An 18633-nucleotide genomic window follows, 5' to 3' on the forward strand; every position below is an offset into this window, starting at 1 on the left:
AAAAACTTTAAGCCTCCACCACGAAATATATTTATTCTCATCATATTATTGATACATCATCAAATATGCAGTTCATACAATTTGAAAACTCTTTGACAGGACAAAATATAACATATGAAATGTGCGGTCAAATAAATTGATTATAAAAATTATTAAAAATCAAACAAATTGCATTCAAAAAAAGAAAACTCGGTCATAAGTAGTCACCCAGAAAGAAAAACAATGTGCTTATCTTGATTGATTTTTTTAAACCATTTTTTGCTAGAGTAGCTCGCAGATATACCGCTGTACATTCGAAATCACTTTAGAGGGTTCAGGGAACACTTCTCCAGTGATTTCTACTCGTAATTTGGTCTTGGGATCAGGTACGTCAAGTCCTAAGGAAAAAAAATAATAGGCATCTCTATTTGGATCAATTTTGAGGTACGATGGATTGCAGTAGTATCTTTGTTTCGGATTATACATGTTATCTGTCAAAACGGTGCGGCTGCGACACCAAACCTCATGCGTCTGGTTGATGAACTCTGTATCGCCCACCATCATTGTAGCAGCGTAACCTACACAAATCAAAGGTGGTTTATAATTATTTTCGTGTTTGACTTTATGACATGATGTTTGTGCCGTATTATTGTAATTATTATTTTTAAGGAAATAAAACATACAATAACCATACCAGTAGCTAATGTTATAAATTCAATATCAGCTTTTGTCTGAGGTTCTATGAGATACATTCCAAGTTCGCAGCAATGAGTGTAGGCCTCATAGTGTGTCTAAAAATGCAAGAGCGTAATTTTCACTTTGCAAACGTGGTGAATTTTTACATAAGCTACATTTTTAGTAGTATAATAGAATGTCCTGTTTCCAGCTTTTATCATGAGTCCGAATTCATCTATATCAATGAATTGTGTAATAGATATTTTACATTGGGGCGGATTACGGCAACGCAACCTTGAAAGAAAATGGCAACGCTGGGCATGAGGATAGCATTGTACAATGTTTCAAGGTCAAGTTAAAAAACAGTGCCGTAATCCGCCTCACTAAGATTAAAAACTAAAGACCCACTGTAACCTTTTTGTAACGTACCAATCGATTCTTGATGATCGAGATAAATGGGTTAAGTGATTTTCCCAACTGTAAAATCATTTACCCCAACTATTTCGACCATCTGGAATCTCGATATAAGACTTTAAATAAAATGTGATTTCAGTGGGATTTAAAAAAATTACCGTAGTAGTTTTTGAACATTAAGTCGATTGCGGTTTGCTACATTGAACATGAGATCTTTAATAATACGTCCTGCCAACCAATAAGTGAATTTACATTTTTTACGCAAGGAAGAGAGTTCGAAAGCCAACAAGTTCGGCGCACTGGAACACAAGGAGTAGGTGGGTACAGCTTTAAGAAGGAAAATTAAAACCTTCAATAAAAGATTTTCAAAGCAGACCATTGTGCCGTTATCGTAGTTGTTTGTGATGATTTTTGAGACCAAACCAGGTGCTTTTTCCTGGCCGCATTTGAAGGTTTCGTGGGCAATCACACACTCGTCGTCTGTTTCTATTTTAAAAATGAATTTCTGGCAACCAATTTAAAAAAAACACAAACTGATGCCGCTGCATTGATCATAAGCCACAAATCCCGTCTCCAATTTCACAGGATCCTCCTGGGACACGAGTTCTATCTGTCGCAGCGTTGCTAAGGCGTCCAATCCCCCAATGCCAAGCTTCAGAACAATAATTAATTTGAGTCTGTTTGTTTTTGTGTGAAATATTATTTTTTATATAAATTAAACAGAAGGGAGATTTTTGTAACTTTTGTCTTTCAAATACCATTCCAATTTCCACTCCAACACATTTCAAGAAGCACTAAGAAACGTAATTTTCTTTCTATTATAAGGAATTCAGGATTAAAATTTCCGAAACGACCTTCAAATTTAGCGAAATAGTTGCCGTAAGAAAAGCAGTAACGTTCATAAGTAGATCGATTTGTTCTGCAAGAAATGGACTTTCCGTCTAGTCATTTTCAAAGGAATTATTTCCGGGCGTTTACCAACGGTGATGTCCCAAGTTTCTGCGCATTCGGTCTGCATTGCCCTTTGGAAGGTTCCCTTCTTTCTCACTTCGCAAAGAAAACTCTTGTTTTGGGCGCAGTCATCGGTGGCCAGCAACACGGATTCATTCCTCACTTCGAGATAAACGCAATCCAGACCGGGTTTCGGGTGTCCCTCCTTCCAAGTGAGCTCAGGGTCAACGAAGTCCCGGCCCAGGGTGCACCAGCGGAAGTTTGTGTCACACCCCAGATCAGTTCCAGAGAGCCAGTAATCTCCATAGGTCGTTGGAGCAAATTCTTGAGTGGATTTTTATATTAAACTTTATTTTGTCCCTTTCAAATTTAATTCGTACTTGAGACTATTCTAGAAAAGCAGCTCGACTTCCCCAATGATTCCATTGAGGCTAAAGTCAGGCCAATATCACAGCAACGGTCACGGGCAATTGTCCAGTTTGACTATTGATTATTTTTTAGGTGTCGTTTGTAATTCTTAATATAATAATTGATAATCTATTTGACGTCTCACCAATTTTGTGGTGTAAGTAAGAAAATTCCGGCCACATCCATCGTACCAGTTTCCATAAGAGAAATAGTCTAGATAACAAATACAGAAGAATGAAAAAACAAATTTCAACTCTATCCTATTATTTAACTCCGTAAAACTGATGTAGTAGGTGTAGTATAGACAGTGTCAAAGAGGGAAGTCTATATTAAATTAATGCCACAACATATATCTTTTCATCTTTAACATAAGATGCTACCTCAATTTCACACTTCTCTGTTGGGCAGGAAGCAACACAAGGTTTTGGGGTGGTTTTCAATGCACTCTGTAATTTCAAATCATTTTAATAGAGGCCTATTTACTTTTCAATAGCTACTTACCTTGCACGCAAATATATATTTACTGGCGCAGTTCCTATCGGTCATGATGGTGCCCGTTGTGTTCAAAGTAAAGCGGAAATGAACGCAGCTCTCGTTCCCTCCTTTATTGTCGGGCTGGTAGTTTTCCCAAACAAGACCCTTTGCGAAAACTGTGGGTCCTTCGGGCTCGCACCACGACCACTGCTTCTCAGGTGCACCCTTCCACGTTCCACTGGTCCAGTAGTTGAAATTTGCCTTCCAGTTGGCTGAAATTAAAATTGTTTTGCATGGTTCCTTTCTAAACATCATCATGACCAATAACCTTTATTTGTCTTTGCCAGGGCAGTAAGGCCCAATTGCTCAGCTGCGTTGTCGATGTTGAGCGCCTCCATTCCCAAAGCGCAACACTGGCGGAAACTGTCCAACCACGTCATCTGTCAAACCAAAAATTAGACTTTGGAGCTATGTGAGTCTGGATACGTACTGGCTTGTTGCCCAAGAGATAGGTGTAGGCACCGATGTCAACCCAAAATCCGTAGGATTTCTTATCTTTATATTATAACATTAAACTTTTGATAATTCTTTAAATATCCTGTATACCTTTCAAATTTCCTGAGGAGTCAAATAAAGATTCCTAAAATGTGTTCAAATTAGTTTAATGATATGATTATTCTGTAATTCAAACGTCTTGGATGCAGAGCTTTGGACAGTCGACGGAATACTGGCAGATGAAGGGCAGGGCGTCGTCGCACTTTCTGTGCACCAGGCCCTGTTTCGAGGTATTTGTGGAAATGGAAACGGCCAAACAACGCTCCGTGGCAGATGGGATCGCGTTTTTTGGCGGCAACCAGAGTTTTTCCGATTCGATCAGTTTTCTCGACATGTTGAAGCCAGTTGAACACCAAGCGTATCTTTTTTCAATATTGCAATTTTCATCTTCGTTCGAGCCGCTCGTCCAGAATGTTTTGGCTTAATTAAAAGAATTATAGTGCATCACGTTACAAAAGTAAGCTACAACCTTCAAAATTGTTCATGCATTCCAATCCCTCGAGAGAGGTCACGGTCACAAGGGTCATGTTTAGCGCCTTGCATCGAATTGCTGCTTCGTTTCTCGTTCCCTGCTTGTATGTGTTCTATCTCTGTTCCAAATTCTAATCTTAAAATCTCACTGTCGAGGTAGAAACAAAATACTCCATGTCACAGTTCGATATCTTCTTAATTCCTTTGGCTGAGTTGAACATAAAATTATAAGATTTAAAATTGTTTTTCATTTTCGATATTAAGAAACCTACACTCTTGTATTCCTGAGGTTGGCATTTTCTAAATTAATAAAATAAATATGATAAATATAATATAAGTATTTTCCACCTAAACCTCTAATTCTATTCTTAGGAATTGATAATTGGTACTTGGCACAAAAACTCGAATAAAATTACCGCAAGAAAACTGTTGTACTCTGCACAAGATAAACTGCACGGAATAGGCTGTGATTTTCTTCAAGTTAATTTTTATGCAGTTTAAATAAAAATTCTTAAACGGACTGTGGTGGTTGTTGTTGTTGTAGACGTTGTAGTTGTCGTAGTTGTTGTAGTCCTGGGTATAGTTGTTGTTGTCGTGGGCTTACTTGTTGTAGATGTTGATGATGTCAATGAAGAAGTTACAACCTCTGTATAAAATGGAGAGGCCACATCAGTTGAAGGAGTAAGTGATTCGGTGCCATCTTGCACCGTTTCTGTCGCTTTTGTCGTGACGTCAGTTTTAAGGTCAGTAGTTGGAACAATTGTCACATCAAGGGGGCTAGGACTGGAATCGTGACCTGATTTTTCGCCCGCTGAGCATCGATTTTTATTATTCGCAATATTATTTATTTTACTCGGAATAGTGATGGCTTCCGTTGGTGCTGCTGATGATGACTCACCAGCAGAGCTTCCTGTCATCATGGCTGCCGTCGTTGCCGTTGGCAACGTTGACGTAGTTAGGAGGCTAGTGGTCTGTTTTAAAACACAATTTAAATATGATTCCAAATTTTTCTAAAATTCATATACCACGCTGGTAGGAGTAGTCTTTTTTACCGTTACATTTGCGGGTGGCAGACATTTTTTAAATCCGCAACACATGATGATATGTTTTCTTCGCACATTGTTCTGCACAAGAATTTTGGGGATTTGTAACGGACCTATAATTTAATTTTGAAATATTTCTTTTTTTCCAACAAAAGACTTACCAAAATTTTGATTGTTAATTGTGATTTTGATAGATTTAATTTTGTTTCCCTGTAATTCATATTAATTAATTTATATAGAAATATTTCTAGGACTGTAAATTAGATTTTTTTTTTGAAATAGTTGATTATCTTAAGACTGTTAATCGGAGCAAAATAATCGTTTAAAGACTGGTTTTTAAGATATGATTTTTGCCCAATTAACAACTTTGAATTTTACCGATGTTCTTGCCTAAATGATATTACAAATTTCATTTTCTTGAGGAGCAAAGATGCTCCAAAAGCATAAAACTCGCGACTTCAAATAGAAAATGTTTATCTATAAATCTACAGTGGATAATTTACCCTTTACTCGGAGACACTCAAGCAAAAAGTTATTCCAATCGATTGTATTGAAAATTTTATGTTGCAGTATTTAATATTTTAGTTAAAGATGGGAATATTGTTGAAGGGGTGGTGAGCGGCGATTGAAGGGACGTCTGAATTAAACGGTGACGAAGAAAGCTTAATTTTTACTTTCTCCGCAAGAAAAATCGAAACTGGCGAAAATTTCTACTAGCAAAGCTCTTATCTACAGATTTTGAGTCAATTTAGAAGTGGTTTAAGACTGTCGGCCTGATCTTGTCTTAAAAGTGCAGGATTCGTGCTTTTCCTGCTCATTTGATGTTCCCGCAATGATTGGAAGCTCAGAACAAATAGTCGATCGTCTCAATTTCACAGCCCTAAAAGTTCCATTCTTTACTTACTTGAATTTGTGCATGCCCGATCGTTTGAAGAATAACAATCACAAGCAACGTCCAGAAACCGAAATTCATTATGTTGCTATCGCATTGATGGCTTTTTCCGAACTAAATTTTAGTAAGGTTTGGCTCGGCAGAGAGAAACCATGCCCAGTGACGTCCTTTCCTGTTTCCTCTTTCAAAATAATAATTTTTATCATTTTTGCTCTATAACTCTTCATATTGATGGTTGATTTTTCGATTTTCAGCGCAGTATCATTAAATTTTTCTGCATTTGCCTTTAAATTAGCTGCGTTACATGTCATATCTCATCCATTATTTTAATTAAATCTAAATAAATGCATCATCTTGATAAATTTTTAACATCTTCTGAAAATGGAAAATTTCACAAAAACAATGTCTAATTGTCTTTTTACACGGCTTTAGTTTACAGCCTGTGATTTACGATTTTAATTTGTTCGTGATTTTCTTTTTAATAATATACAGAAAATTCTATTCTCTCGCTCTCTGCTGGTGACATCCGTTGCCGAAGAACCGTCCCCTCGTCAGCTGCGCACAGGGAATTCAGGGCCGTTGGTTACACCGGAAAAAACAAAGGCATCGCTAGCGTTTATAATTCTCGGAAAATTTATTAGTTGCTGTTCGACGTCATCCTAACAGTTTTCACATTTTTGGTCAAAGAGGGCTCTTATTCTCTTTCCAAATCAATGAGCGGTTCTTTCGAATTCTCTTTTCCTTGTCAAAATTAGTAAGAATGAAGTTGTTCCTCTAACCTTGATTAATAGATTTGGATTTAATTGCAATGCGTATTACATCTCAGTTTGGTTTCAATGGTGTTACTCACCTTTTATTTTCCACAATTTCAATTTTTCCAACAGCGAAATCAGAATGAGTACATCTGCTTTTTATTAATTCTTCCAGAGATTGATATAACGAGGCATTGAGCATGCAACTGGTCTGACTCCTATGAAACGCAGGTTTCATAGTTTTTACTTTTAAACTTCTATCCGCGCAGGCCCAAACAGAAACAGAGAGCAGTGACATTATTGATCGAAACCTAAAAATCTCATATTTCTTTCCCAAATGGAAGCCACTGCAATGCAAAATACTCACCATCCTTTTAAAAGTTATCAGGTAAAATAGAAAATAAAATTTATTACAAAACAATTTTCTCCTAAAGGTATTTTCGTAACTTATTTTTAATAAAACGATTACATTAAAAATTTTAATCCTCCACCACGAAATTAACCATTTATTCAAATCATATTAATACATACATATTAGTATTAGTTAGTTTATTTGTTCGAAAATTAGATTTCTACAAAGTGTAAACTGTTTGACAGGCCAAAATATAAAATTTTAAATGCGGTCACGTAATTAATTACATATATTGCAAACCAAACAAATTGCATTCAAAAAATAGTGATCACCCAAAAAGAAAAATGTGCGCTTCTTGATTGTTTTTTTTTAAATTTCTACCTTTTACTTGTATTTCTCGCACACATACCGTTGCACATTCGAAACCACTTTCAAAGGGTCCGGGTAAACCTCTCCAGTGACTACTTTTGTGTCTCTGATGTTGGGATCAAAAACGCTCAGTACTTCAGCCCAAAGGTACATAAAATCTTTATTAATTCTGAAGAACGACGGATAGCAGAGGAATCTCTTTTTCGGATCGATCATGTCATCTGTCAAAACGGTGCGGCTGCGACACCAAACCTCGTGCGTCTGGTTGATGAATTCTGTGTCGCCCACCATTATAGAAAAACTCGTTCCTGCACAAAATACGTGAATTTAGATTCCTTATCTGCGTCATGTACGTTGCTTTCTTTTTTAAATAAAAAACAGTTTAATATTTTTTCGATTAAAACTTTCTAGCATGAATGAGTTTCAAAAATTTTAAAAGAAGCTATTAATTGATTTAATTTTCAAGAAAATAACAGAGAAAATTGCATACCCGCCACGGTGTTCATAATATATAGCAAATCATCACGTGACTGAGGTTCTAAGAGATACATCCCAAGTTCGCAGCATCGAGTGTAGGCTTGAGGCGCAGTCTAAAATTACAAGAGCGCAAAATTTTCAATTGCCAAACATGAAAAGAAGACTTTTTACTATAATTGCCGGAACATTGGATAAATAAAATGTCCTGTTAACTGTCTCCACAATGTATCCGAAATCGTCTGTGTCGTTCATTAGTAAAACATTATTTTTCCTAATACCCACTAAATCCACAATTTATTTCTATTCCAATCGATAACCGTGGGTAAACAATATTCTGATCTAAAATTTTCGAGACTTTCCAACAGAGGTGCATTGCATGAATCTTTTGGTCGCTACAGCGCATGCGCCATCCCTCTAACGTCACAGCTATGCTTCGTGCTTGGCAGCTGTGACGTCAAAGTGGTGACGCTTGGCTGTTCGTCACGGGCACAAAAGCACCATGAATTTGGCTCTTACGTCACAAAACAATTGTTGATGAGAAAAATTATTTCGACCCTCGAATGTATTGATTGAAACATTGAACAACATGGATTCAGTAGGTCTTGAAATTACCCTTCCTAGATGCATTCAAAATGTCGATTAAAGTTTGCTATAAATTTTAAAGGGAATCCATTAATATATATCCTGTAAAACGTTGTTGTAAATTAACGTTTTTTACGCAGGGAAGAGAGCTCGAAAGCCAACAGGAACGGCGAACAGGAACACAAGGAGTTGGTGGTATCAGCTTTTAAGAGAAAAAATATTAAAAAACTTTGAAGTAAAGATATAACTCAGACCATTGTAGCGTTGCCGTAGTTGTTCGTGATGATTTTTGAAACCAAATCAGGTGCTTTTTCCTGGCCGCACTTGTATGTTTCATAGGCAATCACACACTCGTCGTCTGATTCTATTTTAAAAATGAATTTCTGGCAAGAAATTAAAAAAGGAAAAACAAACTGATGCCGCTGCATTGATCGTAAGCCACAAATCCTGTTTCCAGTTTCACAGGATCCTCCTGGGACACGAGTTCTATCTGTCGCAGCGTAGCTAAGGCGTCCAATCCCCCAACACCAAACTAAAGAAAAATAATTGTCAAGATTATATCATATGAAGATGAATTTTGAAAATCTTTATATATACCATTCCGATTTCCACTCCGACGCATTTCAAGAAGCACTAAAAATGTGTATTTTTGTTAACGAAAGGGAATGCAATTTTAAGTATCGACCAACTTTCAAATTTAGCGATATAGTTGCCGTGAGAAAAGCGCTGACGTTCAATAGAAGATCAATTTGGTCTGCATAAAATGAAATTTCCGTTTAGCAACAATCATCAGAATGATTGGTGGGCGTTTACCAACGGTGATGTCCCAGGTTTCTGCACATTCGGTCTGCATGGCCCTTCCGAAGGTTGCCTTCTTTCTCACTTCGCAGAGAAAACTCTTCTTTTGGGCGCAGTCATCGGTGGCCAGCAACACGGATTCCTTCCTAACTTCGAGATAAACGCAGTCCAGACCGGGTTTCGGGTGTCCCTCCTTCCAAGTGAGCTCAGGGTGGACGAAGTCCCGACTCAGGGTGCACCAGCGGAAGTTTGAATCACACCCCAGATCAGTGCCGGAGAGCCAGAAGTCTCCATAGGTCGCCGGAGCGAATTCTTTAGTTTTTTATTATATTTGACTTAATTTTTGTCGTAACTCTCAGATTTTATTCAAATACTTGAGACTATTCTGGAAAAGCAACTCGCCTTCCCTGCTGATTCCATTGATGCCAGAGTGAGACCAATATCGCAGCAACGGTCACGGGCGACTGACCAGGCTGACTATGATAATTTTTTGTAAATATTCTTCCATAAGACTCAATGAAATTGTTTGATGTCTCACTAAATTTGCGGTGTTAGTCAGAAAGTTCCTTCCACATCCATCGTACCAGTTGCCATAAGAGAAAAAGTCTAGAACACAGTGAAAAATTGCTAAAATAATTTTAATTTGAAACTAATATTATACCGCGTAAAACTTTTTGTTGAGTATATTCGTCAGTGTTAAAAAGAGTACTCTATATTATATATTAATGTGTCTTTTATCGATTCAACTTTATATAGATTTTACATTTCGTTCGCAGCTCTTTATTGGGCAGGAAGCAACGCAAGGTTTTGGGGTGGTTTTCAATGCGCTCTGAAATTTTGATATCATTGTAAAGCGCCCTCTACAAATTTCATAGCTTTACCTTGCACGCGAATATATATTTATTGGCGCAGTTGCGGTCCGTCATGATGGTGCCCGTCGAATTCAAAGTAAAGCGGAAATGCACGCAGCTCTCGTTGCCTCCTTTGTTGTCCGGCTGGGAAGATTCCCAAACAAGACCCTTTGCGAAAACTGTAGGTCCATTTGGCTCGCACCACGACCATTGGTTCAAAGGTGCCCCCTTCCACGTGCCACTGGTCCAGTAGTTGAAATTCGCAGTCCAGTTGTCTGTTATTTCAAAATGTCACTAGACTGTATTTCATTCATGACCAAATAACCTTTATTTGTCCTGGTTAGGGCTGTAAGGCCCAATTGCTCAGCTGCGTTGTCGATATTCAGCGTCTCCATTCCCAACGCGCAACACTGCCGGTAACTGTTTATCCACGTCATCTGTTAAGCCGAAAAATTGTACTCTGGTGTCTCGCTACTCTCAGATACATACTGGCTTGTTCCCCAAGAGATATGTGTAGGTACCGATGTCAACCCATATTCCGTAGGATTTTTTATCTAAATATTTAATAAAATGTATGTTTTTATCATACTTAAAATTTTGCTTATTTCAAATTGGACCTTTCAAAAGTCCTGAGGAGTCAAATAAGGAGTCCTAAAACGGGAGAGACTTAATTTAATGATTTGAATAATTTATATAATTCAAACGTCTCGAATGCAGATCTTTGGGCAGTCGACGGAATACTGGCAGATGAAGGGCAGGGCGTCGTCGCATTTTCGGTGCATGAGACCCTGTTTCGTGGGTACTGTGGATAAAGAAACGGCCAAACAACGCTCCGTGGCAGAAGGGCTACTGGTGTTGTTGTTCGCCAACCAAAGTTTATCCGATTCGATCAGATTTCCCGACATGTTGAAGCCCGTCGAGCACCAAGCGTACTTTTTTTCCAAATTACAATTTTCATCTTCGTTCGAGCCGCTCGTCCAGAAAGTGTTGGCTTAATTAAGAGTATTAGCATGGATTATGTAGCCTCTGTGAGAGTTAAAACCTCCAAAATTGTTCATGCATTCCAATCCCTCGAGAGAGTTGACTGCCAAAAGGGTCATGTTTAACGCTTTGCACCGTAATGCTGCTTCGTTTCTTGTTGCCTGTTTTTTTTTTGTTTCAAATTTTTCCAGAATCAGCATCAATTAATCTTACTGTAGAGGTAGAAACAAAATACTCCATGCCACAATTTGATGTTTTCTTCGTGCCTTTAGCTGATTTGAACGTAAAATTATTAATCGTTTGTAATACTGATAAAAAAAACCTACTTTGCTCTGTTCCTGGGGTTGGATTGTTCTAAATTGAAAAAATTTAGTTTAGTTAGGATTTTTGATGCTGGAAGTTCAAATGTGGTAAAGCGGTAGCCGATTTGATTTTGATCGAAATGAACCCCGGTGACGCTTTATAGGTTTAGGATTTTTTGCTAGGTTTAGACCAAAAATCACTATGTGTTAACGGTTTTTATGATTTGGCATGTTGAGTAAATCGACCACCTAACCTGATTCGACCTTCAGGAGTTCATTGATGGCACAAAACATGAATTTGACATACCGCAAGAAAACTGTTGTAATCTGCGCAAGATAAACTGCACGGCACAGGCTGCAATTTTCTCCTATAGTTAAATATCTATATGGTTTTACAAAAATTTAATAAACGCACTGTGGTTGTAGTTGTTGTCGTCGTCGTCGTGGTTGTTGTTGTAATCGTCGTCGTGGACGTTGTTGTTGTGGGCGTATTTGTTGTAGATGTTGGTATTTTAGTAGTTACACCATTTGATGAAATCACATCGATTGTAGTTGTCTTCTGGAAAACCTGAGTGGATGTAGAGGCCGCAGTCGAAGGGGTTGTCGATTTGGTGCCATCTTGCACCGTTAATATCACTTTGGTCGTGACGTCAGTTTTAAGGTCAGTTGTGGCCTCAACTGGCCCGTCAGGTGGAACATCTGTCTCATCAAGGGGGCTCGGACTGGAATCGTGACCTAAATTTTCGTCCGCTTGAGCATCGATTTTTATTCGCATTTTTATTTTACTCGGTATAGTGATGGCTTCCGTTGGTGCTGCTGATGATGATTCACCAGCAGAGCTTCCTGTAATGGCTGCCGTCGTTGCTATTGGCAATGTAGACGTTGCTGTTCGAATGCTAGTGGTCTTTGATAAAAATCAATTATTGAGATTTATGATTCCAAATTTCTTGATTAAAGCAGATACCGAGCTGGCTGGAGTAGTCCTTTTTACCGTTACATTTGCATTTGCCAGACATTTTTTAAATCCGCAACACTTGATGATATACTTTCTCCGAAATTTGTTTTGCAGAAGAGATTTTGGGATTTTAATTGGACCTGATTAAAATTAAAATCGCTTTTCTTTTTGTTATAAGAACCTACCATAGCCCTGTTTGTTATATGTGATTTTGATGGTTTTAATTTTGTTTCCCTGAAAGTCATTTTAATCAAATCATGCGATCCCCATAATTTATTAAAGAATGTACTTACATGATTTTTCGCATGGCCTATCGTCTGAAGAATCACAATCACAAGCAATGTCCAGAAACAGAAATTCATTCTGCTTCTATTCGCATTGCTTGATGGCTCATTCCGAACTAAAATCTATATAATTTTGTGGCTCGGCAGTGTGCGAGCATACCTTTCCGAGTTCGAGTGACGTCCTATCCTGTTTCCTCTTTCAAATAAATAAAATCATCATTTCTGCTTTATGATTTTTCATATTCGATTTTCATAAATTCGATGGTTGATTTTGAACATTTTCTGCGCAGTTTCATAAAATCTGGGGACTTTTAAGCCTTAAACAAGCTGTTCTGCATCTTAAATACATTATTTCTCACTCTCCTTCTTTCTATAATTTCAAAGGAATGCATCTTGATAAATTGTTAACCTCTTCTAAGAATAGGAAAACCACACTTCTTCTTTTTTTAACATGGCTTCAGTTCTCATTTTAAGCCTATGCGAATTGGGCTTGAATTTTTAATTAATAACGAAAATTCTGTTGCTGACATCCGTTGTTGAAGAACCGTCCCCGCGTCAGCATTGCAGAGCTTTCCAGGCCGCTGGCTACACCGGAAAAACAGAGGCCTCGCTGGCGTATATTTTTCTCGGAAATTTGTTTAGTGATGTTTGACGTCATCCTTGTGGTTCTAGTGGCCGGGCGCTTAATATTTTCCAGCACAAGAGTGGCTCTATCATAATTTCCCTTTTAAATTCTCCTTGTCAAAACTGATGGTTAAAATATTAAAATATTCAAAATAATACCTTACAGATGTAATTTTGTTGAATAAAAATACTAAATATCCATATCAACGGGCTGGAAGGAGGCACCTGCTAATTTTTGGCACCTTTCCAGCGCCTTTAGGGACAAATGAATGTCCTTGGCGTTTCAATAAAAGAACTCGGTGCGTGGGGAGCTGAAAATATGGCCACGGCTGGGCCCAAAATCTCCTCTGCTGCCCGGTGAGCTCAAAGCCCACGGGATGTGCTGATTGTGAGCAGAAAAAAGAGACTGATTTAGCATGCAACAGGTTCGACTCCAATGAAGCACAGGCTGCATAGTTTTACCTTTTTAAACTACGAACCAGGCCAGAAACAGAAACAGAGTGGCAGGTATGTTGTTCGGAACCTAAAATTCTCATAATTCTCTTCCAAATGGCTGCCACAGCCATGCAGAATACTCTCCACCCCTTTAAAAAGTTATCAGGTTTTTATTAAAACGATTACATTAAAAATTTTAGGCCTCAGCCACGAAATTAACCATTTATTCAAATCATATTAATACATATATTAGTATTTATCAGTTTATTTGTACGAAAATTAGATTTATGCAAAGTGCAAACAAACTCTTTAACAGGCCAAAATATTATGCAATTTTAAAATGCGGTCACGTAATTAATTAAATCTTGCAAGCCAAACAAATTGCATTCAAAAAAAGTGGTCAACCGAAAAGAAAAACATTTCAAGAAGAAAAAACGTGCGCAACTTGATCGTTTTTTTTAATTTCAACATTTTTACTTATATTTTTCGCAGTTATACCATCCCACATCCGTAACCACTTTAGAAGGGTCAGGGTAAACGTCTCCTGTGACTACTTGTGGGTTATTGCTTCCGGAACCATTTATGGCCAGTCCTTCTTCGGCAAAAAGGCAGTAAGGATTGATATTAATTTTGAGGTAGGACGGATTGCAGAAGTATCTTTTTTCCGGATCAAACATGTCATCTGGCAAAACGGTGCGGCTGCGACACCAAACCTCGTGCGTCTGGTTGATGGACTCTGTGTCACCCACCATAATATAAGTAAACTTTCCTGCAAAAAATACGTGAATTTAGTTTCCTTATCTGCGTCATGTGCGTTGCTTTCTTTTGTCAAATGAAAACTGGTTTAATATTTTTACGTTTTAAACTTTTTAACATAAATGTGGTTTTCAAAAATGTTAAAACAAGCTGATTTGTTTAATTTTTATGAAAATAATAGAGAAAACTGCATACCCATAGTGTCCAAAATATATTTCAAATCATCACGGCTCTGAGGTTCTAAGAGATGCATCCCACGTTCGCAGCATCTGGTGTAGGCTTCTTTCACAGTCTAAAATTACGACAAGAGCGTACAAAATGCAATTGGAAAACATGTCGACTATTTACTATTGGATATGAAGGACGATTACTGTATTGTGTATAAAATGTCCTGTTAACTGTCTCCACAATGTATCCGATATCGTCTATGTATCGTTTATTAGTAAAATAATGTTTTTCCTAAGGCTTCAATACCCACTAAATCCACAATTTAACTATATTCCAATCGATTCCTAATTGGGCACACAATACATGTTCTGATCTATTATTTTTGTGACTTCCAAACAGAGGTGCTAAGCAAAACGCATGAGTCTCTTGGTCCCTACAGCGCATGCGCCATCCCACTAACGTCACAGCTATGCTTCGTGCTTGGCAGCTGTGACGTCATAGTCGTGACGTTTGGCTGTTTGACACGTGCACGAGAGCACCCATGCACTTTGCTTTAAACCTCTGCTCTTACGTAAAAATACAGATTTTTGACCGGAATTATTATTAACCCAACCTATTTTGACCCTTGAATGTAAATGTATATCGATTGAAACATTCGACAGTAATATATGGATTCAGTAGGTCTTGAAAGGATATACAAATTACCTCTCCCATTTGCATTTAAGGCGTCGATTAGAGTTTGCTGAAAAATTTAAATAAGTTCCTTTAATAATTGTCCCGACAAACTTAATAGTACAGTAAATCAACGTTTTTTACGCAGGGTAGAGAGCTTGAAAGCCAGCAAGAACGGCGAACAGGAACACATGGAGTTGGTGGTATCAGCTTTCGCGAGAAAAAAAATACAACAACTTTAAATTAAAGATATATAACTCTCAGACCATTGTAGCATTGCCGTAGTTGTTCGTGATGATTTTTGAAACCAAATCAGGTGCTTTTTCTTGGCCGCACTTGTATGTTTCGTGGGGAATCACACACTCGTCGTCTGATTCTATTTTAAAAATGAATTTCTGGCAAGAAATTAAAAAAGGAAAAACAAACTGATGCCGCTGCATTGATCATAAGCCACAAATCCCGTCTCCAATTTCGCGGGTTCCTCCTGGGACACGAGTTCTATCTGTCGCAGCGTAGCTAAGGCGTCCAATCCTCCAATGCCAAACTAAAGAACAATAATTGTCAAGATATATTTTATCATATGAAGATGAATTTTAAAAAATCTTTCTATACCATTCCGATTTCCACTCCGACGCATTTCAAGAAGCACTAAAAACGTGCACTTTTGTTAATAAAATGTAGTGATTATAAATTCTCGGCCCCACCTTCAAATTTAGCGAAATAGTTGCCGTGAGAAAAGCGCTCACGTTCATAAGCAGATCAATTTGGTCTGCATAAAATGAAATTTCCGTTTAGCAACTATCACCGGAATGATTTTTGTTCATTATACCAATTGTAATGTCCCAGGTTTCTGCACATTCGGTCTGCATGGCCTTCCCAAAAGTACCCTTCTTTCTCACTTCGCAGAGAAAGCTCTTGTTTTGGGCACAGTCATCGGTGGCCAGCAACACGGATCCATTCCTCACTTCGAGATAAACGCAGTCCAGGCCGGGTTTCGGGTGTCCCTCCTTCCACTTCACCTCAGGGTTGACGAAGTCCCGGCTCAGGGTGCACCAGCGGAAGTTTGAATCACACCCCAGATCAGTTCCGGAGAGCCAGTAGTCTCCATAGGTCGTTGGAGCAAATTCTTGAGTTGTTTTGTATAAATTAAAATTTCTTTCGCCCCTCTCAGGTTTTTTCATATACTTGAGACTATTCTGGAAAAGCAACTCGTCTTCCCAACCGATTCCATTGAGGCTAGAGTCAGACCAATATCGCAGCAACGGTCACGGGCGTCTTTCCACTTTGACTATTGATCATTAGGTTTCTTCTGAAACACTACGAGTAAACCTTTTTGACGTCTCACCAATTTTGAGGTGTAAGTCAGAAAGTTCCGGCCACATCCATCGTACCAGTTGCCATAAGAGAAAAAATCTAGACCACAGTATAAAAAATAACAAAAATTAATTTAAAAAATAGCTATTAACTATACCGTGTAAAACTGCTTGCTGAGTAGTTGCGTCGGTGCCAAATAGAGTACTCTAGAAACATATTTTAATGCACCATTTACCAATTCAACTCTTAAGTATAGATTTTACATTTCGTTCGCAGCTCTCTATTGGGCAGGAAGCAACGCAAGGTTTTGGGGTGGTTTTCAATGCACTCTGAAATTTAATAACCATTGTTGGTTCTTAAAGAAATTCAAAGCTATACTTTGCACGCGAATATATATTTATTTGCGCAGTTCCTATCGGTCATGATGGTGCCTGTGAAATTCAAAGTAAAGCGGAAATGCACGCAGCTCTCGTTGCCTCCTTTGTTGTCGGGCTGCCGGTTTTCCCAAACAAGTCCTTTTGCGAACACTGTGGGTCCATTTAGCTCGCACCACGACCACTGCTTCTCAGGTGCCCCCTTCCACGTGCCACTGGTCCAGTAATTGAAATTCGCAGTCCAGTTGGCTGAAATTTCAGAATATTTTCATGGACTATGTATTAAATTAAAGGTCTAACCTTTATTTGCCACGGTCATGGCAGTAAGGCCCAATTGCTCTGCTGCGTTGTCGATATTGAGCGACTCCATTCCCAAAGCGCAACACTGACGGTAACTGTTTATCCACGTCATCTACGTTTAGCCAAAAAAAAAATAGATGACTTTATACTCTCACTATTCTCAGATACAAACCGGCTTGTTGCCTAAGAGATAGGTGTAGTCGCCGATGTCAAACCAAATTCCGTACGATTTTTTATCTTCATATATAATTAGATTTAACTTTTGATCATTCTTTAAATTCCCATATACCTTTCAAAAGTCCTGAGTAGTCAAATAAGGAGTCCTGAAATGGGATTAATATAAACTAAATGAATTTGTATGTTTTCAAGACCGAACATTTCGGTTGCAGATCTTTGGGCAGTCGACGGAATACTGGCAGATGAAGGGCAGGGCGTCGTCGCACTTTCTGTGCACCAGACCCTGTTTCGTGGGTACTGTGGATAAAGAAACGGCCAAACAACGGTTCGTGGCAGAAGGGATTGCGTTGTTGGGTGGCAACCACATTTTTTCCGATTCGATAAAATTTCCCGTCATATTGAAGCCCGTCGAGCACCAAGCGTACTTTTTTTCCGCATTGCAATTTTCATCTTCGTTTGAGCCGCTCGTCCAGTACGTTTTGGCTTAATTAAGAGAATTATAGTGGATCACGTTACAGAAGTAAAAGCTACAACCTTCAAAATTGTTCATGCATTCCAATCCTTCGATAGAGGTAACGGTCAAAAGAATCATATTTTGCGCCTTGCATCGCAGTGCTGCCTCGTTTCTCGTTGCCTAATTTTATATTTAAATGTTTACCATATATAAAATGGAAGAAATCTTACTGTAGAGGTAGAAACAAAATACTCCATGGCACAATTAGATGTCTTCTTCGTGCCTTTAGCTGATTTGAACGTAAAATTATTAATCGTTTGTAATATCGATAAAAAAAACTACTTTGCTCTGATCCTGGGGTCAGATTGTTCTAAATTAAATATATAAGTTTAGTTAGTATATTTGATTCTGAATGGAAGTTCAAAAATGGTAATTAGTGCGGTAGGCGATTTGAGATTAAGCGGAATTATTGCACCAGTGACGTAAGTTTTATATTTTTCCTAGGTTTATAACCAAAAATCGCTATGCGGTGACTGTTTTCATGATTTGGCATGCTGAGTAAATCAGCCACCTAACCTGTTTCTATCTTTAGGAGTTGATTGATTGCACTAAACATGAGTTAAACATACCGCAAGAAAACTGTTGTACTCTGCACAAGATAAACTGCACGGAATAGGCTGTAATTATTTTCTCCTAGTTTAATATCTATTTATGGTTCTAAAAAATTTTTGATGTACTGTGGTTGTTGTTTTTGTCGTCGTGGTTGTTGAGGTTGTAATCGTCGTCGTGGACGT

The 18633-nt window shown here is 38.2% G+C and overlaps 3 protein-coding genes across 3 annotated transcripts; all 3 read right to left on the reverse strand.

The window, feature by feature from the left end:
• Positions 1-338: 338 nt before the first annotated feature.
• LOC135943860 (uncharacterized) lies at positions 339-3983 on the reverse strand. Its single transcript, XM_065490526.1, has 9 exons — positions 3926-3983; positions 3593-3876; positions 3230-3341; positions 2929-3173; positions 2808-2873; positions 2619-2640; positions 2047-2343; positions 502-557; positions 339-377 (listed from the first exon to the last, which is right to left on the reverse strand). Exons 1-9 carry the CDS (start codon positions 3981-3983, stop codon positions 339-341), a joined length of 1179 nt encoding a protein of 392 aa, XP_065346598.1.
• Positions 3984-10741: 6758 nt separating this feature from the next.
• LOC135943861 (integumentary mucin C.1-like) lies at positions 10742-14579 on the reverse strand. The gene is made up of 5 exons (XM_065490527.1): positions 14576-14579; positions 14123-14393; positions 11742-12048; positions 11351-11378; positions 10742-10845 (listed from the first exon to the last, which is right to left on the reverse strand). The coding sequence occupies exons 1-5, from the start codon at positions 14577-14579 to the stop codon at positions 10742-10744; spliced, it is 714 nt and encodes a 237-aa protein (XP_065346599.1).
• Positions 14580-15480: 901 nt separating this feature from the next.
• Positions 15481-17977, reverse strand: LOC135943862 (uncharacterized). The gene is made up of 10 exons (XM_065490528.1): positions 17920-17977; positions 17585-17868; positions 17209-17320; positions 16913-17157; positions 16798-16863; positions 16692-16740; positions 16050-16346; positions 15925-15989; positions 15647-15764; positions 15481-15596 (listed from the first exon to the last, which is right to left on the reverse strand). Exons 1-10 carry the CDS (start codon positions 17975-17977, stop codon positions 15481-15483), a joined length of 1410 nt encoding a protein of 469 aa, XP_065346600.1.
• Positions 17978-18633: the final 656 nt, after the last annotated feature.

Source organism: Cloeon dipterum, chromosome 4 (assembly GCF_949628265.1).
Source record: "Cloeon dipterum chromosome 4, ieCloDipt1.1, whole genome shotgun sequence".
Lineage (NCBI taxonomy): Eukaryota > Metazoa > Arthropoda > Insecta > Ephemeroptera > Baetidae > Cloeon > Cloeon dipterum.

What these genes read in the sequence shown, in the direction of transcription:
- LOC135943862 (XM_065490528.1), bottom strand. Translation starts at nt 17,977, where the DNA reads ATGATTCTTTTGACCGTTACCTCTATCGAAGGATTGGAATGCATGAAC. An exon ending in AACCTGGGACATTACAATTG is followed by an intron (nt 15,990 to 16,049) that starts GTATAATGAACA and finishes CATTTTATGCAG; the next exon opens with ACCAAATTGATCTGCTTATG. An exon ending in CTATTTCGCTAAATTTGAAG is followed by an intron (nt 15,765 to 15,924) that starts GTGGGGCCGAGA and finishes ATTGTTCTTTAG; the next exon opens with TTTGGCATTGGAGGATTGGA.
- LOC135943861 (XM_065490527.1), bottom strand. An exon ending in GTGGTTACGGATGTGGGATG is followed by an intron (nt 12,049 to 14,122) that starts GTATAACTGCGA and finishes TCACGATTCCAG; the next exon opens with TCCGAGCCCCCTTGATGAGA. An exon ending in CGACAACAACTACAACCACA is followed by an intron (nt 11,379 to 11,741) that starts GTGCGTTTATTA and finishes TTTTCAATTTAG; the next exon opens with AACAATCCAACCCCAGGAAC.
- LOC135943860 (XM_065490526.1), bottom strand. Translation starts at nt 3,983, where the DNA reads ATGACCCTTGTGACCGTGACCTCTCTCGAGGGATTGGAATGCATGAAC. An exon ending in AATATATATTTGCGTGCAAG is followed by an intron (nt 2,874 to 2,928) that starts GTAAGTAGCTAT and finishes TTGAAATTACAG; the next exon opens with AGTGCATTGAAAACCACCCC. An exon ending in CAGAGAAGTGTGAAATTGAG is followed by an intron (nt 2,641 to 2,807) that starts GTAGCATCTTAT and finishes TTTGTTATCTAG; the next exon opens with ACTATTTCTCTTATGGAAAC.